General features: G+C 42.3%; 5 protein-coding genes across 10 annotated transcripts in view; 4 read left to right on the forward strand and 1 right to left on the reverse strand.

Moving 5' to 3' along the window:
- rngtt (RNA guanylyltransferase and 5'-phosphatase) overlaps nucleotides 1-12,435 on the reverse strand; it is a 48,355-nt gene extending 35,920 nt beyond the window's left edge. The window contains exons 1-2 of one of the 3 annotated variants that reach the window (XM_019857841.1): nucleotides 12,350-12,435; nucleotides 11,831-11,932 (exon numbers count right to left, since the gene is read on the reverse strand). Coding sequence is in view for 2 of the 3 variants with exons in the window: in XM_019857838.1 (XP_019713397.1) it covers nucleotides 277-340 (64 nt within the window). In the remaining variant the exon portion in view is untranslated. Of the gene's footprint in view, nucleotides 1-276; nucleotides 1,205-11,830; nucleotides 11,933-12,349 lie in introns of those variants that run through there. The other 2 variants (XM_019857838.1, XM_019857837.1) reach the window with 2 other exon arrangements.
- laptm4a (lysosomal protein transmembrane 4 alpha) lies at nucleotides 1,516-5,089 on the forward strand. Its single transcript, XM_019857847.1, has 7 exons — nucleotides 1,516-1,771; nucleotides 2,478-2,598; nucleotides 2,851-2,927; nucleotides 3,098-3,220; nucleotides 3,495-3,590; nucleotides 3,705-3,803; nucleotides 4,448-5,089. Exons 1-7 carry the CDS (start codon nucleotides 1,670-1,672, stop codon nucleotides 4,520-4,522), a joined length of 693 nt encoding a protein of 230 aa, XP_019713406.1. The 5' UTR covers nucleotides 1,516-1,669; the 3' UTR covers nucleotides 4,523-5,089.
- On the forward strand, nucleotides 5,164-10,053 carry matn3a (matrilin 3a). Of its 4 annotated transcripts, XM_019857843.1 has the most exons (7): nucleotides 5,164-5,691; nucleotides 6,960-7,460; nucleotides 7,905-8,483; nucleotides 8,772-8,897; nucleotides 9,013-9,111; nucleotides 9,472-9,541; nucleotides 9,632-10,053. In XM_019857843.1, the coding sequence occupies exons 1-6, from the start codon at nucleotides 5,532-5,534 to the stop codon at nucleotides 9,525-9,527; spliced, it is 1,521 nt and encodes a 506-aa protein (XP_019713402.1). In that variant the 5' UTR covers nucleotides 5,164-5,531; the 3' UTR covers nucleotides 9,528-9,541; nucleotides 9,632-10,053. The 4 variants fall into 4 exon arrangements, with proteins under 4 accessions (XP_019713402.1, XP_019713405.1, XP_019713404.1 ...); XM_019857846.1 differs by lacking the exon at nucleotides 7,905-8,483; XM_019857845.1 differs by lacking the exon at nucleotides 6,960-7,460.
- Nucleotides 12,123-13,314, forward strand: ttc32 (tetratricopeptide repeat domain 32). The gene is made up of 3 exons (XM_019857848.1): nucleotides 12,123-12,277; nucleotides 12,363-12,529; nucleotides 13,026-13,314. Exons 1-3 carry the CDS (start codon nucleotides 12,162-12,164, stop codon nucleotides 13,151-13,153), a joined length of 411 nt encoding a protein of 136 aa, XP_019713407.1. The 5' UTR covers nucleotides 12,123-12,161; the 3' UTR covers nucleotides 13,154-13,314.
- A 677-nt stretch (nucleotides 13,315-13,991) lies between these two features.
- zpax1 (zona pellucida protein AX 1) overlaps nucleotides 13,992-23,755 on the forward strand; it is a 19,983-nt gene continuing 10,219 nt past the window's right edge. Inside the window, exons 1-8 of the mRNA XM_019857836.1 lie at nucleotides 13,992-14,168; nucleotides 14,236-14,308; nucleotides 14,397-14,489; nucleotides 14,579-14,703; nucleotides 14,891-15,034; nucleotides 15,108-15,179; nucleotides 15,273-15,434; nucleotides 15,501-15,597. Coding sequence (XP_019713395.1) covers nucleotides 14,429-14,489; nucleotides 14,579-14,703; nucleotides 14,891-15,034; nucleotides 15,108-15,179; nucleotides 15,273-15,434; nucleotides 15,501-15,597 — 661 coding nt within the window. The 5' untranslated portion in view covers nucleotides 13,992-14,168; nucleotides 14,236-14,308; nucleotides 14,397-14,428. The remainder of the gene's footprint in view (nucleotides 14,169-14,235; nucleotides 14,309-14,396; nucleotides 14,490-14,578; nucleotides 14,704-14,890; nucleotides 15,035-15,107; nucleotides 15,180-15,272; nucleotides 15,435-15,500; nucleotides 15,598-23,755) is intronic.

The following is a 23,755-nucleotide window of genomic DNA, read 5'->3' on the forward strand; positions in this document are numbered from 1 at the left end:
TCCCATTTTTACAAACGCAACACTACTGGCTAATGTTAGCATATTGTGATGCTAACATGCAATGACAGGGGACAGCAAGTGCAGTTGGAACAATTTTATTATAATATTTTTATAATGGATGAAAATGTAATCGTAGTGTTCTGAGACGGAAGACACGTGTATAATCTTGCGAATAGCAGATTATAACAGAAATTAATAATGCTACATGACGAGTAAGCTAAATGTAATGTCATGCAAATGACGCTAATAAGTGCAATTGGAACTCGACTGTCTCACCCGCCACTGGTTGTCCTCTCTTGGGACAATTCCGCCATCGGGGAGGGGGTCCCGTGTGTGACATGGTTAGCCCGCGACCGTAGGTGTAACGGACAAGCTGGTCTCTCAGGCTACACAATGATCCAACGCGTCTGCACGTTGATATCACCCTAATCCCAGGGTTGTGGCTCACCCAAACACCGCGGATTCAAAGGCCTCTTCTTCTTTGCAGCCAGTTGAGCTCATTTAGGAATATCGTTCAAAATTACGAACACAGGGCATTTAGTTTTACGTTGCACCAGTTTGTCTAAGGTCTTAATTGGTATCAATTTGGCAAACATAGCGTCCGCACGACTATAAGCATGGTAGCTGGATCAGCTAAATAAACAAGCTCGGCTTCTCATTCACGCTCCATTAGGGTGCCTGTGTTGCGTTCGTGTCTCACTCGGAAGTTTAACTTTCCCAATTCTTTGATCATCTCATCTTGTCTATGATAATATCAGCACGGTATTTATTTGGATGAGTGTCCGTTTATCTTTATTGCCTTTACAGTTAAGCGTAACTATTTGTATTTCTATGAAAATATGTTTTTGTGGAGCAATAAAAATAGTCATCATGGATGAAGAAGTATTGGCCGTTTTCTGATATTATTTTCGGAACTATTTGGTAAATTAGGTTAAAAATGTTAAAGCACATTACTGAAAACAAATGTTTCCATCACCGAGCGACTTTCGAGGAAAAATCAAGGCGTCATCGTGTCTTGAATTTTTTTTTTTTTACATCCTCTGTGATGCTGCCCCCTGCTTGTAAACCTTCTGAACGATATAACGTGCCTTAACTACTGCACCTACTTTCTCAATATTTATACAGGAACTTCAACAACTGCAGTTGTAACAAAGCTCTGTTCATAAAATTGAACATGAACATGGACTACAACCAAAATATTTATAATTTTACAATAACAATCATCATCATACAAAATATGTTCTCATTAAAATGCAAGAAGCGCTCCCTTCACGTTGGCATTAAAAACAATGGAGGTCCCGTTTTGTTCACCCATCTTGTTGCACATTCTACGCCAAGGGATCACCAACTCCGGTCTTCGAGAGTCCGTATTCTGCAGACCTGATTCGAACGATCAGGACAGTTATCGGGCTTTTGCAACTCGCTGGTGAATTGACAAACGCTGTGGCAATAAAGCGTTTGACAACAATGGGCTAGTTGACCGCAATAGTTTTTGACCTTCCTGACGCGCCATACTTGCTTCCCTTTCCGGGTGTTTGTTTTCATCCAGAGAGACGTGGAAGTGCACCCTGTCAAGGGGAGGCGTTTTTCCCTGCTTCATTGTACAATATATATTTTTTTATACATACATATATTTGCGGACTCTTGAGCGATACTTTGGGGGAGGGGAATGCAGCACTTTAAACTCAGTCGAGACAAACTGTACAGCACCAGGTGCTGCGGATGTTGCCATGTCCGGACGGGGACGATCATCCTCGGAACATGGTACATGGTACGTTATAGCATCGATTTGGATTGGTTGAAAACTAATGCTCGAAACGATTTGTGTCATATGTGTTGGCATTGTAACAGATTTTAAGTGAAAATACGTCGATCCTTGATCTGTTGTTGCTCCGAAAATGGCCTTGAATTCCAAACGGTGGATGAATGTCATGTTAGCACCAAATGCTAACCTTAGCAAGCTAGTTTCCCAATGTAAACGTACGTTTTAGTTATTTATTTTTTATTCACGCAGTGAAAAAAATGAAAACATGATGCGCAAACGTATTGACAAGAACAACTCCATAGCCATCGCACAAGGGTAACGGCTGATGTCGAAACAAATGATATGTAGGTCGGTTAGCGACACAGCCAGCGAGCTGAACAAACCGTTTTGATATCACAGTTACTGTACCGAAAATGTAGCAAACACATAACTAGAGCAATAGAACAATAAAGACAGAAAAGTGATACATATTGACAGAAAGATCAACATTGTATGTCAGGGAGGAGCTACGATTGGCCTGGGTTGTTAGTGGAGTCTTTGTTACATTTGCATGAATTATTAGTCTGTCATTTATTTTTTAAGGATGGAAGGTGAGTCTTTTATGTTCTAAAAAAATACTCACCTCATTGTGAAAGGAAAATGTGCGCAGGTTGACTAGATAGGTTCCTAAAAAAATGCATTATCAATGCTGGTTTGTATTCCTCCCCCACAGGTAATCAATTTGTTGATGGGAATCCTGCTAACAGTTGCAGCGACCCATCCAGAAAGCGTTCCCTCTGTCAACTTACAGTATGCAGTTATTGACCATTACTTAACATCCGACAGGATGTCAGGTATGTTAAATTATGCTAAGTGGAGTCTTCATTGGGTATGCAATAGGTTAAGATTTTTGGGGAAGACAGCATTTACCACAGGTGTCTCTAGTAATCTTTCTTAGCCAGTTATGTCTAGTGACAAACAGAATAATTAAGTGCATCCACTTTTTGTGATATATTTTTTATGTATATTATGTGCCAATGCTCAATAAAAGTTGGTAAACACTATTAAACATGTACCAAAATAGTCTTTCTCTTCTATTCAACCAGGTAATGCCGGTGCTGGATTGGCCATCTCTCTATTCATGGTCACTATCAGTGCTATGTTGCTGTATGGTGCCATTACTGTAAGTGCACATTTATTTAGCCTGCCTGAAAACTTTCGCAAGAACAATGTTTTTTTTTTTTCCTTCTCCATTTATTATATCTGGCTTTCCACAAGAATGTCTCCATCCACAATGCTATTAATTAATGCCTGTTTGTTTTTGTTGTTTTTTTTTGTTTGTTTTGTCTCTAGCATCGCAGTGGTCTGCTCATCCCGTTCTTCTGCTACCAGATGTTCGACTTTGCTTTAAGCTGCCTCGTGGCCTGCAGCTCTCTCACCTATCTGCCTAGGATACAGGAGTACCTGGACCAGCTGGTTAGTCCACAAGCTGATGGATGGGACTCAGCACATTGACTTTGTTGCCACTGCTTGATTAACGACACACCATTGAGAGGCCATTTTTGAATAAAAATGAGGTTCTTAGTTTGCTTGAGTTCATGGTACTCATCTATCTTTCAGTTGATAAACAATGACATGATTGCATAACACAAATGACTCAACTGGTCCACTTTTGTCCTTTACGTGGAAATATGACTAGTATGAGTGTGGACCTTTTAACCGAATTGATTTTCCAACTCTCTTTCCTCAGCCGGATTTCCCGTATAAGGATAACCTCCTGTCCCTAGACCCGCGGTTCCTGTTTTTCTTCGTGCTAGTCCTCTTTACCTTCCTCATTGTCCTCAAGGTAAAACTGCCTCCATTTTACTATAGCTGTTAACGTAAGCCTTATTGGGATGGGTATTTAGTTGGATGATCGAAGTCTCGTTTATGCTTTTTTTTTTTGTTTGTTTTTTTGCAGGCATATTTGATGAACTGCGTGTGGAACTGCTACAAGTACATCAATAACAGGAACAAACCGGATGTCTCTGTCTTCCTCTCCTTTGAGAATCAGCCCCAGGTTTGTGAGCATGCTTAGGAAGACAAATACTAATTTGACCTTTCTCATAACCACGTCAAAATAGAAAAGCATTTTTGTTAACAGCTCTTAGTAGATAAGTGCAGTAATGAAGTGCACATTAAAGCCTGTGTTATGTGTCATATACGGCAGGCACCAGCAGGGGTCATGCCAACCACACTCATGCACTCCTACTGTATGCGGGAGCATCCTAAGTGTGAAAATGTACTAATAATATTTACCCGCTTTCTCTAGGAAGCCTGTCATGATTGTAAAAAACAAATACAGCACTGGTAGTTTAGTTGTACATGATGCTACCTTTTGTGCAGACGGCTCAGGTTCGATTCGAAAATGGGTAGGTAGCATCAGTGTCAAAGTGACTTGCTTTGTCAACCACTGATGAGACAAGCCAAAAGTCGCAACATACATACAATGGATAACGTAAGTCAACACACCCTTGTTGCACACAAATGTTTGAGCTACTGTACAACGATCGATTTCGTTCAGGTATTGGGTGGATGAACAAAAAGGCAAAAGAAGTAGACCTTGACTTTTACACCAGTGATTTCAGTAGTCAGCAAATGGAATAACTAACTTGGGCTTTGTCCACACCTGTAATTGCCTTTCTTCTTCCCTGTCTCACGCAGTCGGATCTGCCCACCTACGAGATGGCAGTAAACATGCCTGACAAGGACCCTCCCCCGCCGTACATGCCGTCTTAAGGACCAGCCCACTGTGGACAACACATGCCGCCAAATGCATTTCTACATTCCCTCACTAACCCTCTCCGCCTCTTTCTCTTACTGTATATATTTTGTGCAAAGATGACGGAGAAAATCCAGATGAACGATGCCAGCCTTTTACTTTCATTTAGTGTTTCAATCAAATGCAGTCAACAATCCAGCATCATCCTCATGTAGACTGACAATCCACTTAATTGTAGTTCCTTAATTGTTGATCTTTTTAAGACGTAAGAACAGTTGCATCTCAGTTTTGAGAAGCACGCCACAGCACTATTTTTTGGTGTTATTTTTTTAGCTTTGCTGTGGTTCACCACCACCACCACCAGCTCAGATGTTTACATCGCACTCTGCTGCCAGCTAGTTTTCCAGCAGCGTACCAGGAGGGAGGGAGAAAAAAAGCTGCTTTGCCACCAGCTTGACATCAACTCATCTGTCGTGAAACATTTGTTGTTGTTGCATGCCCTCCCATTACTTAACCATGCTTCTTTTGTTCAATTTCATTATACCCGCTTTAATATAACTGACTTCAATAAAGACTTGAGACCATCTGTCGTTATTTAATTTATTTTATTTGTCTGGGTCTCTGCCGATTCGGGGGAATCTAATAGATGCCTCAGTCATGAGTTCTTTGCCCCTTGCTTACAAGCTGCATTCTAAAGCAGGCCGCTCCCCAAATAGATGCTAAACTGAATAGACACTTGCTAGTCAGCCACAAGCGTGCACTATATATAATACAGCACAATGTACACACAAGTGTTCAGTTTGATAATTGTATGGACTTGCCATGACCCTCCTTCCCAGAATGTGGAGCTCACATCTTTTAGTTCGACCACCCTGCGTGCCATCCTTCACAGAGGCCAGGAGGTCATGTGAGCCAGCCCCCAACTGAAATGTATTTGTGACGTGTTGGCCTCGGGCCTCCTCATATGAGGAGCTTCGGGACCCTGTCAGGAGAGGAGACCGCTAGTGGCAGTTGCGAAGGGGGGGGATGCGGATGATGGTGATGATGAAGTGCTGGCTGTGGGGTCTCGTGTGCGGCACCCCCTTAATGCTGGGCGACGTGCTGGCCACCTACCGGCTCAACGCGCAGAGCTTTGCACAGAGCAGAAACAACGGACAACCACCCACAAGGACACTCAACCCAGAAAGTATGTTCAACTCTCCCTTTAAAGAAATTGATACAAGATGCAATTATTATTTTATGCTACTGCATTTTTCAGGATAGAGGAAGTACTGCATTATTTACTCACAATTTTTTATATGAATGATTATCATATATTAGCATATGCGCTAAGCTGCTAAATTTAATGAGCGCCAATACACTGGTGTAGAACGGCACTGTGTCATGCAGGTTTGGAAGTTTTTATTTCAAGCCACAAGCTTTATTGAATCATGTGCAGTACATTTTCCTGGAAGATTACATTCTAGAGCAGTTATAATTGATTGTCAAATAGAACATAATGTGCCTAGTAATGTCATCTTCTAAACAAACTATAAAACAAAAAAAAGGTATTGTGCACAGCGTGAAATCTTACTTTCTGTCGCTGACCAATGAAAAGTGTCCACTCCTACCGTTTTTTGCAACAATGCTAGAAGTGAATGCTGTTTATTGGTCTGCGATGTTGTGCGACAAGCAATGTAAAGTCTTGACTTGTCGCAGACAACCCAACTGCACACGTTCCTATTTCCGCTGATCTTTCTGCTGAAAAGAAAGTGGTTGCTACCTCCTCCAAGGTTCTTTGTGCGTTAGCTGGATTACTGAAAAACACCTTTGTGGAGAGGTGTGCATCTTGACCTCAATGTAGTGGCCCTACTCCTCTACCGAGGAGTGATTAATTAAAATGAAGTAATCCTGCTATCACACTAACACACACAAAAACAAAACTTTGACTTATTCTTCACTTTTGTTAGTTTGGCGCCAAAAGTCTTAGTCCACCATTATAAGCAAAGTAATAATGAACAGTTGTGTACCATACTGATTGAAAAGACGATTAAAACAACGCTTTTGGTGGACTAAAGTTTTTGCACTGTACTGTTTACGTGACTGAAAGTTACGAAAGCCTCACTTCCACCATCCAACACAGGTCAGTTCAATTTGATATGTTGCACATTTATCCAGGTTTCCCTTAAAACGTCACCAGCAAGTATAAATCCTACTGTGAAAGAGCACAACATATTTTATCCATACCAAACTCCCTTTTTAGGGCTATCGTTCCACTTAGCAGTATACCCAACAGTAGAAATTATAAGATTTGTCATTGTTTCCATTGTAAAAGGTCCCCAAATCAAAATGAAATCGATCTGAGGCAAACTGACCTGTTCCATTCAGTGGAAATGCGGCTTTGGTGTACACCGTGTCAACTTACACGATCTTCCTTTTGACCTACTAATGATCTCCTCTTTGGTGGCCCTGTAGTTCACAGAGGTGACTACACGTATAGAGGAGGGTATCACTACCACTACCAGCCACCAAGGATCCCCCCACCGGTAGTGTATCGACCTTTTCCTTATCGATCTCCTCCAGTGACTTACCACAGACCCGCAGTCCCTATGTGGCCCTATCAGCACACATTCAAAGGGCAAGTGGTTCCACAGGTGCCCCATATTTACAAAGGTATTGCCCCACCTTTAGTGCACCACCCCCACCATTACGCCATCGGCCATTATTACCCAAAAGGCCCGTGTCCGACAAAACCTAACCCCACAGTGGCAACTAGACCTGCGGTGTACCTCCCAATTGTCCCTCCCACTCAACACCGAACCACGGCGCCAACCGCGCCACCGACTCTGCCACCAACATCAACCACAAGCGCCACGCCAGCAGTGACCACCACTCTGGCACCAGTCGAGTCCACCACTCCAGAGCCGGTCAGTACCCAAAGCGGCTTCACCACCACCATCAGTCCCGTGAAGACAGGTAGACTATTACTAGTGACCAGTGTATCCCAAGCTTTTCAATCACGATCTTCATTGATTGAATTGGATGATGTGTCCAAACGTTTGAATGGTATTCTATGTGTTTGTATAAGTGACTGGGAGGAAAAAGAATTCCAAGTCCACCTTAACGGGTGGCATCTTTATGTTTTTTTATTCTTGTCTGGTATCCTTTCATTCAGGATGAAAGGATATAGACCAATGTGAAATGAATGAATGCAGGCCCCTGTCTCATTTGACAATCCTCTGGAGATGATGCACAAAGCCAAAATGTTCTCTGTGCATGTCAAACAGGACGAAAAGTCAGTTTTGTTACTCATGGCTGAATGTGTCAGTCTTTGCCTCAAGCCACAATGGTTCTGTCTGCGCTAAGAACTGGCACGTAATAATACTGAGATAGCCTTAATGCTGCCGTGTTGATCACCAGAGTCACCAGAGTCTCAGTGCACACGCCGCCTTTTGGACCTGGTCTTCATCATTGACAGCTCGCGTAGCATCCGCATCAGCGATTTTGAAAAGGTCAAGACGTTCCTGGCGCTCATGGTCGACACTCTGGCGGTTGGCTCGGACGCCACCAGAGTGGCCGTGGTCAACTACGCCAGCACAGTCAAGATCGAGTTCCTGCTCAAAGACCACTTCAACAAGCCTGACATGAAGAAAGCTATCTCCCGCATCGAGCCGCTGGCCGCAGGCACCATGACAGGCATGGCCATCAAGACGGCTGTGAACGAAGCCTTCACCGAGGAGTCCGGAGCCCGGCCTCACTCTCGGAACATTGCCAAAGTGGCCATCATCGTGACGGATGGGAGGCCTCAGGACCACGTGGAGCAGATCTCCGCCGCGGCTCGGGCCGACGGCATCGAGATCTACGCTGTCGGGGTGGACCGTGCGGACATGGCGTCTCTGAAGCAGATGGCCAGCTTGCCTCTGGAGGACCACGTCTTCTATGTGGAGACCTACGGTGTTATTGAGAAGCTCACCTCCAAGTTTCGGGAGACCCTGTGTGGTAGGACGATGATGGCCCGCGAGACCTTCTTGTACCATTTAACCTTGGTTCTAGTCGCACGATTGGAGGCACCTACAGTCTAACGGGGGTGTTCCATGCTTCGGATCATTTTATAATCAATTTTAAGGAAAAGAAAATTCTGAACCCCGACATGGACTGCAGATGTCAGCACTAGAACCTGATTAAATCTGACTGTAATAATGTTTACACTATTTTACGCTTTTATACTACAACATCCGAGTGTATGCATGCTGGCAAATGAATCCACCCTTTCACCCCCCGGCCTAGGTCTGGACCCCTGCGCCACCGGAAATGACTGCGAGCACATTTGTGTCAACAACATTGACTCTTATTACTGCAAGTGCCGCACCGGTTATATCCTGAATGCCGACCGGAAAACATGTTCCCAGAAACGTAAGTGCAAGTCAACATTAACCTGACCTTGCCATAACACCGTTCATGTGTCCGTTGAATATGACTCCACGTGCATGAACTGACACCGTGACATGTTGTCTTTATTGTGATGAAGAGGTGAGGGGAGAGGTGGTGGTGGATCCTTGCAAGTGTGAAGCCAGACTGGCTTTCCAGAAGCAGACGCAGGTGGTCCTGCAGCAGCTTACTACCACGCATATCCTTCTTGTTATAAATAGCACATACTGCACTGAGCAAGCCTACTCACCCACCGGCCACAACATTAGGTATACATCCTGTGGTGTCTGTCATATATATGGACAGACCATGGATGGATGGTCATAATGTTGAGCAACAAACAATGCATGTATGATGGCGAGATGACGGATGTAAACAACATTTGGACAGATGGAAGGGCGGACGGAGGATGGATAAGCAAATAGATGTATTGAATGAAGCGGACATTAATCCTGTCTGTCAGATTGTCACCGAGTGACTGTTTGACATTTTACTCTATTGGCAAAGAGTCTATCGGTAAACGTACTTGCAGATATCCCTCCTTAACTTTCGAGGCCACTTGCTGATTTCGCCCGGAGAATTTGGCGCCTTGAGGAGGCACTGGGCCGTGCGTGACGGTCAACATAGGGGTGAGTGTTGACGCTCGGCTGACGCGACCGGCCAGTCAAAACACCATCCCGGCGACCACACAGCGCGACCCTTTTCATTTATTTGCACAGGCTGCCAGTGGGTGTCGGAGACATGGACTGCTGCAACGCGCACATGTGCTGTTCCATTGCTGCTGGATGGATGTCAAGCATGCAATAGACTGTCATGGACCACAGAAAAACTGATCGCATCTACAGTGACATCTACTCTCTCAAACAACTGTGTCCGTCATTCATCTTTACTGAAACACCACAGACAACTCAAATCTGCAATACATTTTGTGACCTCAACTGCATACATGGGCATATTTTGTATATATACTGTATTGTTTTTTTTTCTGATTTCGTTTAAAATATCATGAAAATGCGGTACATTGTGTTATATAAATTTGCATTGAAACTACGTAACTGTTAATGCGAACATTATTTTTAAAAAATATATATTACAGCTGATCGCTTGATATCATGAGTTTGAATAAAAAACGATGAGCTCACCATATTTATATTGTGTCTTTTTAAATCATGAAATGAATGTACATTAAACTAATATTTTAAGGGAAAATTGATATTTATTTGAACTTCAGATATGCCGCTGCTCAAGAGAAGAGGCCCATGCATTATGTCATAGAATTGGAAACACTAATAGTTACCGTACAGTAGCACAAATTTTAGTCATAATTTGATGCCTTAATATGTGGTGATGAACTCATCTGATAAGACCCAAAGTATATTTACTGCTTTGGATGTTACTGCAAGCAATATTCAGGGGTCAAAGGTGACCCCTGGGACAGGTTGGCTTGTTTGCCAGACAGCGAGTCAGACACAGAGTGTCTTCTGTGTGCACCCTCACGAGTCAACATTTACCTCCAGTCGACTCGCGTCTCCTCTTTTACTAGACAGCTGCTTTATGTTTGTTTGCAACCTTGCCGGGTTAGCACACACACGGAAGGCGAAGCCGACGCTGCCGTGTCAGTGGGAGGAAGAAGACGAATGTAACTGACACATTACTGTGAAGTGGAAAAAACGCGTATAGATTCCAGCCGACGTATTGCGGTAAACTCAAAGCCTATGAAATAAAGAGTAGACTAACATACAAAAAAATATAAAATAAAATACATTTGGGTTTTTAGAATCCGGAAGCAGAATCAATAATGTAATCAAAATTGATAACTTTTCATCAATACATCCCTAAAATCATGCACATAGAGAAATTAACTGTACTATACAACAAAAACAAAGTAAAACAAATTCATGTTATCCTCAGTTTCATATTTTTTATGCATAAAGTAAACTCCAGTCTCCCTCACGGGGAATGCCCTTGGAAGACTGACTGAAGGTGGGTGATGGATGGTTGTTCAGGTGTGCACTTGGACTTGAACACTTTGTGTCAAGTCTCTCAGCCGGTAAACCGCATACCAAAGCACAGAGAGACATTGAAGACATTGTCAGTTCCTGAGCTGCACGCCGGACGTTTACTTCAAGTTCATGTGGAGGTTTTTATGTCTTCCAAGTAAACCCTTTGCTTAAATCGAAGTTGAGCCAGAACAAAACGGGTCATTGTAAGGGTGATGATTGAAAGGAAAAAAAGTCCATCCACCCATCCATTCAATTATTACATGAGGGAAAACACAGATGAACCATAAACACCGAACAAAAAGTAGCAGGGTTTATTCCACTTTGAATTAGTTTGAATACATTTTGAATGGTAATTTGGTGCAAACAAGAATTATGGCAAAATCATATACAGTAGTTCTTCTTTCAATGTATGGGCTTCAAATGTTGCTATTGCAACTAAGCAAGGATTAATAAAAAATAATGATAAAATACTACTTTATGAATATGTGGATCAATCTACATGCATGCGTTAAGCACATTATCGCCCTTTTCACAGTAAAATAAACATGCATTACCTTTCAGGACAGAGTTAAACGTGGCTATTTGGTTTTCACACAGTGTGGGGATAAATGAGGCACAAAAAGGGCACGCATGCATGGCCACCGGGTGACCTCTGCATGGTTGAGGTACCACTTTCCCCCTGACAGCTGTGTCCTTCACTATGAAAATTGCTTGAGAATGTCTCACAACTGCAATAAAAACTGAACTAAACTAAACTTGAATAATTCTTTGTCTAGATGTCCATGAATGATTCACTGGCAACCAGTCTAGAGTGCGGTCTGGGATGGGCTCCTACTCACCTGCAACCCAAATGGCCCCTAGTTTCAGCTGTCGGGAAATGGATAGATAGAAACTAAACTGAACAAGTTTACTGACCGTGCAGCGGTTCACTTGCGTGAAGTCCATGCAGGGAGTGTGGGTTCAGTTTTCACTCAGTGATGGTGTGAAAGTGAGTCAGATGGGATAAGCTCCAGCTTCCTGCAATAGAATCAAGCATTAAGCAGGAAAGAGAATGGATACAACGACATGGAGGGGGTGGGGGGGATACATAAGCATCAAAAGCTGTGACATTTGCACGCGCAATAAACAAATCTCGCTTAAAATTCAGCACAGTGTGTGAAGAGATGTTTTTCCGTAGTCGTCACAAGTAGCCGCGCCCACTACAAACGGAACTGAACCCTATTGGGTGACGTCACTTCTGGTCGTAATGGAGGCCGAGTGTGTACAAATATTTCAAAATGCTAACATAGAATTTGAAAAACAGAATTTCAAAACGGCTGAAGAGCTTTACAACAAGTTCATTTCGTCCTGCGCACATTACAGGTTGTTGTTTGTTGTCTTATAAGGCTTGTTAAGGTTTGCGGCACTTTGCAATCAAGAGGAAGACGCTGTCACCTTGTTTTCACAGGGAGGGTGAAGGCTCTCGTTTGGCGACTGCTTACAACAACCGCGGCCAAATAAAATACTTTCGGGTGGATTTTGACGAAGCTGTCGAGGATTACTCCTCGGCAATAAAGGCTGACGGCAAGTTTGCAGTAGCGTTCTACAACAGAGGATTAATTCATTATAGACTGGGTAAGGACAGACACCTCAGTCCAAGATTACTTCCGGCTTCCGGCCTTCAAAATAAATTATCCTTAAAGCTATTTGTTGTACGAGGCAAACTCAAATTATATTTCAAAACTGTCCCCTTGATAACATCGTCCGAACGTCATAAATGACCCTCTCTTTTCTAATTAAACACCCTGCATTCTACCGTTGTTAAAAATGCAGTTCGATTAAAATAACCTCAACCTATCTACGAAAGATTCTATTTATTGATATGTTATGTTTATGTCTTGAGGCTGAAGAATATTTGTGTGAATTATAATACTGCATAAAAATAAAATATAGGTTTACATTTTTAAACTACTTGCATATGACTCCAACACTGTTGACTTCTCGAGGACACCAGATGGTGGTGTGTATTTATAAATCCAAAGCCCGTGTGGGAAACTGCAAATGCTGACTCAACAAGCCACTGTGACACCTTTGAAAACCATCACCTTCCTCTACTCTTAATATCTTACAGGTTTTTTTGAGGATGCCGTTAGGGATTTCCAACAAGCTTTAAACCTCAATGAAGCCTTTGCGGATGCCAAAGTTGGTCTTCAACGGACTCTGCTGGACCAACAGGACAAGACGAACAGAGGCTATTGATGTCTGTGAACATTTGTGTCCACCCTCTGTTGAACTTATCAACATAGTATTGAATTGTCAGTTGTTTTGCCTCCATAAACACATTTCTATGGTTCACAATGGTTGCACATTTTTGAAACATTAACCATCATACTGTATGAAATAAATTTCAAGCAGTTTAATCGTGTGGATCACAATGATTTTGTCTCAACACACATGCCACATACAGGAGTGTTTTAATAAGCCTTATCTATATTTTAACGAAACACTGATTCAATTGTTTATTATCATCCAAGGAATAATGGATTATATTTTGAACCCAGGGATGGGTTTAATTTAAAACTTGACTTGTGAGGCAGATGTGCTACTTTTGGCGCAATGTTAAATAATGGTCTTGACTGAAAAAAATAGTGTGTTGAATTTATTAAATTTGACTTCATCAAGTCACTGCACAAAATAAAATCATCTCGATCCAGGTATATTTTTTTAGTAGCTGTATAGTCAACCTAAAAATTACATAGAACCAGATTATTTTACTACATGCAACCACTCTACGAAATTGAGTAAATTCAACAAAAACCTTTTCAGGGTACCAGATAGTTGAGTTGGTAACCACTAAAAGCACCTTCAATTTGCATTATTTGCCTTCTTAATGTGCTGTGCTCTTTGGATGAGTGAGTATCTTAAAGGTTAATAATGAGAACGCGAATGAGAAACATTTCCTGCATTTTCTACTCTATGTAATTTAATGTAAATATATAGATTAGCTTTTGTGTGGGTGAGTGTTGGTGTGGCGGGGACTTGATTACTGATGCAGATCACCTGTGCATCATCAATATCCGTGATATATAGCAAGTGATGACGCCTAAATGAAGTAGTCAGCCCCTTCTTCACTTCAGAGTTGGTGGGGCATGCTGGGCTTCGTGTGCCAATCTCTGCAAGTGGTTCCATTCCTGTGAGGTTTTCATTTTTTTTTTTGGGTGGGGTGGTGTGGCTCCACTCTGACTGATTGCAATATGATGAATTCAGAGAATGTGTAAGTATATCTGGTTTCTTTTTCCTCACTGTGGTTTTGTGTCTAATGTGACGACTTGTTTTCAAAGACTGATACGGAGCCTGCTGGCTGTGGTAATCGCCTTGAGTCAAGCAAAGCCAAATGCTAAAAGCCACAGCCAAGTGAGATTTTTTTTTTTTCCTTTATATTTTTTTTGTTAGTTTCAAATGCATTATGTGCACTATTTCTAAGCAGTGTCTTTCCCAGCAGGTGGTTTAAAAGCTGACTGTGTGGGTAATCTGATGAGGCTCTCTTTGGATAAAGCCCTGGCTGTAGGGAACCAACTAGAAGTGGAGGCCATCAGTAAGTTTAACTCTTAAAATGTCTCAGATGTGGCACTCCCCACCACCCACCCCAAAAAAAAAAAAAATCGTTTCCTCCTCTTCAACCAGATGGTACCCAACACATCGCGCTAACACCCGTCTTGGCTGCTCAGTGTGGCTACAGCATGGAGTCTGACCCGTGGGGCAACACCAGAATCTACACATCACTGATGGGCTGCTATGTGAACAACAAAGTATTGCTAGCTCAAAACTATAGCTTTTTTTGGGAATTGGCTTATTGCACAACAGTTCAGTCTTGGTTTAATCCTTGGATATAGTCAATCAATTGAGTCGGTGGCTATAGGGTGTCTTGTGTCACCTTTTGTTTTAATTATTTTAAGTGAATGTTTGGTCCTCCTACTCAGACTCTTGTCCTTGTAGGATGATGCAACCTTCACTGTTGGCCTCAGACTGCAAATGTACAGCAATAAACCCTCAGATGTGGTCACCCATAATGTAATGAGGACTTGCAGCTACACCCGCTGGGCCACCAGAGAGATTCTTTGTGACAGAACCTACATGGAAGTAAGTGGCTTTTGCCCACTTTACATTTTTATCCAAATGTTTGTACTTAACATTTTGGTTTCCCCCTCTTTAGGTGTCAAACTACATGCCCCCACCTGTTAAGGATACCCAGGGTGACGAATATTTGAGGAATGCTGACCCTAGTGTATGTGGATTAAAATGATACGAAAGGTGCACCACCTTGCATTGCAATTGAATCAAATCTTTCTTTTTTTTTATTTTTTTTAATTATAAATAGGCCACTGATGAGTCTGGTATCTGGAAGATGACCTTCTACACGCCTGAGCCAGTAGTGATGATGAAGGGTGAGGCTGAACAGGCTGGCTACCAAGCCATGACCACTGCACACCGCCTTGTTGTACGAAGCCCCTACAGTACAGCAGAAACTTATCCTGAAGATGTAAGCGGCATGGCGAAATCTTAATTTATACCATCAACCGAAGTATAACTGAAATGCCAATTTTAGGTGGCCGGAGTCCCAATGGAGGTTTTCAAGGTTAGCACCTACCACACGTCACCTGAAGGTGTCACAGTCATGAACATGGTGGCTGCTTGCCCTACAGGTGAGTTTCTTTAAAACCCAAACACGCACCCAGACCACCGATTTTAATTTTTTTTTTTTTTTTTTTTTTTAAAAGGGTGGGGCCCTCTTTCTTGCAAGATCGGCGTCAGATGGCCGCACGTGGCTACGCTTTGTCCGCTACAGACTTCCACATTGTCGTTGAGATCCCCGTGGGTTCTCCTGATGGCTACAACAAGGTGAGCGTTTGGTATGCGGCTTGTCCACCGACATGACTTATTTAAAACTGCCATACATAATTACAGAGCCATGCCCCAGATTACCAGTACCACATCACCTACACAGTCGAGCCCATGCTTGAAGTCATGTGGCGGGCTGAGCGAAGCCATGAAGATACCAGATATAAAATCCTGTTCCCCATCACCACACCTCTTATGCCCAGGCCACCCCAAGCTGTTGACTGTAAGTCAAGTTGACCTGAAGGTTAAATGTTTCATTAGGGTTCTGTTAAGGGTATCCTCTTGACAACTGACACTTTTTAGTTACTAATGCAGAGGAGAGATTGTTCGGCATCCACGTGGGCACCTTCCTGGATGATGTGGAGCTGAAGAACATCACGTTCTCTACTGGCACATCCACTCTGGAAGAGTGCGTCGCAAAAGGCTTCATTGTACAAGAGCACAGACATCCTGGTGGTCTGAAGAGCTTTTCTCTGAAAGTTCCCTTTGTTGCCACTGAAGTCCTCAAACATGTATGTGACCTACTTGGCGTTTCTGCAATAGTGACGCGTGTAAATGAAACCAGATTCTCATCAATCTGTAGAATCCCGAGCCCTTGGTGACAACCTACACACTTGCTCTCGTCTTTGGGTTCTTGATTCATCCAGAAGAAACGGCTTTTGCTCATCCCGTGGAATTTACTGCCTCTCTGCAAGATGTTGGTAAGATGTGTACCACATTTGAACACAGCCTTGCATTTATAACATGGTTAATTTTTTTTTTTTCTTTCTTCGCCTTAAGTACTCCCCACCATCAAAGGCACTTGTGATCAGCATTTGTTCTACATTGAAGTGACATTTGGAAATCAAGGCAAAAACTTTGAGACTCTGATTGAATACAAGCCACTGACCCCTGAGCTGGAACAAGAGTTCAGATTGCAAGAGAATGAGACCCACCTTACCCTTGTGGTTCCTTTTACTGCCAAACAGACGGCATTTGAGGTAGAGTTTAGGAATATAACCAATGACTTGGAACTGCCTTTAACTTTTTTTTTTGTTTTTTTTCCCTCCCCACCACGCAGCGCATAACCGCTGATTCAATCAGGGCAAGACTTGACATACTACTTTGGCGGAATATAACAAATGACTTGGAACTGCCTTTAACTTTTTGGTTTTTTTCCCACCACACAGCGCGTAACCGCCGATTCAATCAGGGCAAGACTTGACATACTACTTTGGGAGATGACCAATAATTGGATGCTTGCTGATTTCTTCCTGTCTTGCAACTTCCCCTTGAGAACTACAAGTAAGAAATGCTTTCTTTTGAAAATGGAAATGTATCAAATGACAGGCTGATAATTTCATACATGGGCTAACATGACTTGAATGTGGGTTTATTTTTAAATATAAATGTCAAGAAGGCAAACCTGAATGCAGTGGAAAAGTTGGCAGAACTTGGTGACATTCTTGCCTCCTGTCCTCAGTGTGCTATCCCAATGGAACAATAACGGCTCTGGCTGCCAAAGTGGAGTCTGTTCCCAACCTCATCCCCGGTTGGCTCACCCTCAAGGACAAGTCCTGTAAGCCATTCTTCAGTGATGACCGCTTCGCCTATTTCTCATTCGGCGTCGATAGCTGTGGAACCACAAGAACTGTAAGTTGTTGTTTTTAAATATAAAACTTTGGATGAAAGGTTAAAAGTGGTAATTTTCTTTTTCCTCCAGTTCTTTGACAACTACATGATTTACCAGAATGAGATTGGCCACTATTATACCAACAGAGGCAATACCTACGCATCACCTAATGATCCTGAGTATAGGCAAGTCTTCACCCTGATGGTCTATCATCATATATAATGAATTATTACCTCAGCTGCATCCTTCACTTCTACATAGGCAAACTGTGTCCTGCTACTACATGATAAATGACACTCGGACTGTTAAGTTCGGCTACAAATCCCACAGCACTTACCCCTCAGCTGAGATTGGAATGGGACAACTTGATGTCCAAATGAGGCTGGCTCAGGGTAAGAATACTCGGCCAAAAATGTTTAAGACAATGACTAATTTGGTTTTCTGCTTCAGACTCCTCCTATAGTTACTTCTACCAAGCTGAAGATTACCCAGTAGTGACATACCTCAGGCAGCCTCTGTACTTTGAGGTGGCGCTGACTCGTTCTAATGATCCTTCACTGGAGCTCATCTTGGAAAGCTGCTGGGCCACTGCTTATGAAGACTCAAGTTCTCAGCCCAGTTGGGATGTCATTGTGAACACGTACGATTTTTATTTGTTTTTTAATTCATTGTGCTCCCTACTCATTTAATGCCAATTTTTGAATCGACAGTTGTGAGAACAAAGAGGACAGCCATGTTACACTCTTCCATCCTGTCACGGCTGATGCCAGGGTCAACATCCCATCCCACTTCAAGCGTTTCTCTATAAACATGTTCACCTTTACCAAAGATGATGTGATTCTTAAAGATGAGGTACAAGGTTTTTACAGCTTCTAGATTAAAACCATCCTGTACAGCATACTAATGTAGTTTTAAATTTTAGATCTACATCCACTGTAAAGCAATGGTATGTGACATAAACGACACATCAGAAGATATCTGCAGAGGTCAGTGTCCACGTCGCAGTCCTGGCATTTCTGGATTCCAAGGGATCAAAGGATTGAAAAGTGAGCCTTGATCGATTGAATGATTCCATGACATTTACTAACCGTTAATCTCTTCCCAGCACAAAGCGCAGACTCGAGACAGCCAAGGAGGATCTCAACTGGTCCTGTTCACCTCTTTAGCTCTAAATAAAGATTCTTAAACAAAGTTGTATCGCAATGCTCTATTTTCTTCATGGGACTGCAATGGATTCCAGTTGGTACAAAATAGTGAGCATGCTTGTCACAATTTTTTTTTTTTCCCACGACTAGATAAACTAAAGTCTAATTGTCTAACTTGAGTGGAATGTGCTTCATGAAGTTAAAAATGTGCATGAGAATTCAGTCAAAACTTTGCAGTGATTACATAGACAAAATTAATAAAGGAATATGGCAAATGTTTAACCTACAAAAATCAGTGCTTTTCAATTGTGGTGCAACAATTAAACCAGTGGTTAACCTGGGTTTGATGGAGCCTCTACCATAAAAATTGTCTTGAATTTGTATTGTTTTTAAATGCATTTAATGTTGAATTTGTAAAATTCACAAGGGTTTGGTGAATGTGCATATGAACTGGTTGGGTTCGGTACCTCTAACAAGGTGAAGAACCACTGAATTAAACTCATGAAATGGGCCTGCACAAAAAAAACCATTGAACCTTAGGAAAGTTTGAAAATTTGACAGTGGGTGTACCATGCTTTTTAATTGCAGTAATAGAATAGTATACCATTAAAGTAGGGGCATGTGTTTATTTCTGGCACATATATATATATACACCGGTATATTTCAATTTTTTTTTTTTCTTTTCATAAGTGCTATTTTTTTCCCCCTTTGTAAGGTGGAAAATGCTTTTGTTCCTGGGTGGGTGGTTAACAGAAAATGGAAGCACTGCCATAAGGCTTATTTAACCAAGCTGTCATCTAATAAGCATATAGGTGTCTTCAAAATTGGAATCAGTCAGCATGCTCTTTGGTGACATGGTGTGTACGATGCTAAACACGGGCCAGATGAAACAAACACTGCTTTGGTCCTGCTGGCATTTGCACCCAAACTCCAGTCCTCAGATGATACTTCAGTTCCTCTTAACGTAACCTAATCTTTGCGATTGTGATCATGCTGAATCTTGTGCCATTTACATCTCTGCGCATACCGGTACTTTTTATCCTTGTTCATGTAACTGTATGAAACCTTTTCCCATGTTGATATCATTGTCATACATGGATGCAGGTGTGTGTGTAGACAGGTTACATTCAAGCACAGAGAGAATATGCAAGACAAAAGGTTTCTCCCATTACTGCTTTATCCTATATGCTGACTAAATGTGATGCAATTTTCTGATTCATATGCATCATGCATATTTAATACAAGCCAGTGTCGAGCATAATGGCTAATATAAAACCATAAGTGTCATACAATTAACATGTATTAACATGTTGGCTAATAAATATTAACTCTATGAGGGGGGCTTTTTGTCAGCCTGACACCAATAAAACTTAATCCTCCTTGAAGGTAATTTACAGAGGAACTTTGTTCCTCCATTAAAGGGGAGGGGGAAGAAAAAAAAATGATCAAGGAGTTTGATATAGAACAAGGCCACCACTGCAATGTCATGTTTAAAAGTCACTTTTATTATTAATTTAGATAGATGCATCCAGAAGACACTGATGTGACGTCTCGCACATTTGGAGCAGCTCTCTTTTGAACTAGAACAGATATTCAAGTTTAAAAAAAAAAAAAAATACATAAAAATAAAAATTGTGGCCCCACCTTTCATCCTGTTGTCTTGGCTGTAACACAACCTCTTCTTACATGCGTCACTCAGGCGAATTCGGGAGTCACAAATCACCACATCGCAGTGGATATAGAGCTGCAATGACAAACTGGTAAGTCAATGAATTCTGCATTCTGTGAGGGGGAATTAAAAGAAAAAAAAACATTACCTGCTTAGTCAAGTTATCCTGGTCTTGAGCAAAGGCAAACATGTTGACCTCAAAGCGCTTTACATGGGATGGATACTCCACTCCGCCATTTTTCCACACCGGATGGAAGACGACCTGGTTTGGGTCGACTGGGTTTGGACAGCTGTCGAGCACAAGATTCATAAACAGTGGCCCATTCCAACAACCCGAGCAGATCTACCAGCTTTAAATCTTTTATACCCATTTATGATCAGATTCCATCGGGGCTGGGATCTTCTGTCCATGTCGACCGTGGCCCAGCAGGACTCCAGCTCAAGTGACACTTTGGGGTTGGTCGATCTCAGGAGCGCCACCTCAAAATACAACGGCTGTTGCAGGTACTTTGAGACGGGGTAGTTGGCGGAGCCATAAAATGCACTGTAGGATTCATCTGTCATACAAAGTAAGAGATCATGTTGGCAAGCAACAAAGATTATTTATGGATAACTCTTTTTTACATAAAGCATGAGATCAAGTGATTTGTATTTAAAGATTGCCTCTTGTATCCCGATTTCAAGTTCATAAAGCATCAGCCAAGTGGTTCATTCTTAAATTACCAATAAGCAAAATTAAACATTTGACGATCACAAGTATGCTTCTTCATGGATACACCATGTTCACTTGACAGTGACACTCCACTTGCATCAGGACCAAATGTTGCAGTGACATGTCCAAGACTGTTTGGCAGAGATTTGCTTTCAGTGCTACTCGAGTGTAGTTGCTGTCTTGTATATTCACCATTTATAGACAAGTTCAATGCGACCGCAGATAGGCCACTAAAGTGCGGCGGTCGCTTTAACTTGCCAAAGCGCATCATCATTTGATCGCTTCAAACAATCCGAGGAGAATCTAATTTGACATTGCCAAGAATTTTTCTTATTCCAAGCTTGAATGAGTGGCCGCATACCAATAGCAAGCCGCAGCACCACTTGCAGCGCGCCTCTTCCGTTTTCTGCATACGGATCACTCCTGCGAGGTCTGGTGTGAAAGGTCACGGAGCGACTCGTGTTGACGTCATAGTAACATGAAATCCTTAAGCTTGAAGGGGAGAAAAAACGGGGGTTGGGGAGACAGTCAACTGCTTACCCGTGAAGTGATCTTCAGCTTTTTATATTTACAATGACCTAAAATGCATCCGGTTTTAATGACTTCAGGTTGTAATTTTTCTTAATGGTCACTTTGGCAAGCTTTAACATGTTGTGCACCAGTCAAGGTTACCGCAAAGCTACCCATAAGTCAATTTCATGTGCATGAGGGTTGCAGTATAGAATATTCCAATGTTGTATAATACAATTCACTCAAATTAAAGAGGTGTGTCTTGCAACTTACTCATATTCTGGTTCTTCATGCGAGGCATTATTGGTAGGCAGTTCAGCTTGACGTGGCAAGGAGATTTCATTCTCATAGAGCATCGAATTTGACACGAACTTTGAGGGAGCACAGAAAGAACTCAGATCAGTGTTCTGCGGTAGGGGTGAGTCAGGATCTTACCTTCCTGGTGGTCCCGCAGGTGTTGCCAGTGAAGACAAAATAGGCGAAGCGTTTGTTGCTGTAGACCGGCCCACAGGTCGGGTCAAGCAGGGTCAGCTCACTGGGGTTCAGGCTGGGGACCGACTCCAGTTTGATCGCAAGCGCCGTCATGGTGCCGTTGGGTAAACATTCTGAAACAACGGTAACTGTGTCAACGATGTTTAGCGGCTGAAGCAAGGGACGAGCATATTAAAACAAAACAAAAAGTTTGCAATCAATGTTACAAGATAAAGCTACAACGGAAAAGTGTCAGGACTAAATTGTAAAATGTAATACTTTACATAAACTTGAACATTTTTGCCAATTTCTCCATCATGTGTGGAGTCATTTTAAACAATCGCCACGGGTTCAACTCTACCACAAAAGCTTCAGTGTTCAAAACAAACCTGTTAGCGTTGAAGGAAAGCGACAAGTCAGAGTGAAGTCATTTATGTTGAGGTTGGTCTCTGGATTTATCAAAGTTATGTCAAGTCTGCTCCGTATAGATGATCCCTCAATAGCCTTGGGGGGGGAAACAAAAAAAAAAAAAACACACTTACTGGATACGTTTTGGAACAACTCTTAATCATATATGTCTTCCAACTTTGTGACCCAATACTCATGTTAAAGGTGTAAAAATCAATTCAGGTTCTGTACGTACCTCGTAGACAACATCATGAGATGAAAGCGGAACCACTATGCTGAAGTGCGTTCCGTTGGTGGTGAAGCTGTACTCCAGAGCCAGGCTGTGGGTCAAAGCGCGTGCTCCCAATCGAGTGTGGAAGTTGTGGCCTTCTGCTCCGAATTGCACAAGAATGTAGAAGTTCGTGGCATCGCAGCCACCAGTAGCGAATGCTTGGCCTAAGGGTGGCCTTGGAACTGGAAATAGATTTACTATATGGTTTATAGTGAGAAAACTGTGTGCTTATTCTAACAATTAACATTAGATGACATTTGTTGGCATCCACAGATTTTGAGTGGAGCGAAATTACTCTGGTCACTCATCAGATTAACGTGCATTTTTAAAATATCCACTGCACACCATGGCAAATGTTCTCAAAATTATATTGTCATTAACCTCACTTCTGAGCTCAAGAACAACAACCAACTCAGAAATGCTTTTATTATAATTGCACTGTACACCATGAAGGGATTAAAGAGTGATGTGATTTTTGGCCATATCACCAGAGCCCACATTAGTAGTACTCCGCCTATAGAATAGTAACTATAAAGGGAAGTTATGCTTGATCATTTTTAACACAATTCACTCACCTACTTCAGCCAATTTAGCTTCCAAATGAGCAGTGTGACAAAATGGCATGAACTTGTGCAAGACCGCCAGGCCGAAAGTCAAGCGCAGCGAGTAGACCGTAACCTCTGCTTCTGTCTGGTATAAGAAGTTACAATTAAAATTTGGTTTTTTTTCCCCCCCCAAATTTTCACTGTATAAGAGCATGTGGCTGACCATCTGTTGGACGACGCGGTCCGCAAAGGGAACTTTGAGCGAAATGAACTTTAGTCCGCTGCTCTGTGAGCGGCGCTCCTGCACGTTGAAGCCTCGCTTATTGCAGTCATGGACAGACAGGATCTCATCGCCGAAGGTGAGGTTGACAAGACCCACGTCATACGCAAAAGGCCCGATCAGCATTTTGAACACCTTCTCCTCTGGAACAGTTTCTGGAAGGGGAGAGAGAAAGGAGCTCCTTCCCATTTATGATGCATGTAAGGTAATATCCCCCAACCTTTGAGATCACTGACACAATCTTTAGTTGAGGTTATTCTGTTGCATGAAAGGCAGCTACCATTCCATTCTAGTGGATGACAAAAAAAAAAAAAAAAAAAAAAAAAAGGGGGGCTGAGG

This window comes from Hippocampus comes, unplaced genomic scaffold (assembly GCF_001891065.2).
Source record: "Hippocampus comes isolate QL1 unplaced genomic scaffold, H_comes_QL1_v1.1 scaffold154, whole genome shotgun sequence".
Classification (NCBI taxonomy): Eukaryota; Metazoa; Chordata; class Actinopteri; order Syngnathiformes; family Syngnathidae; genus Hippocampus; species Hippocampus comes.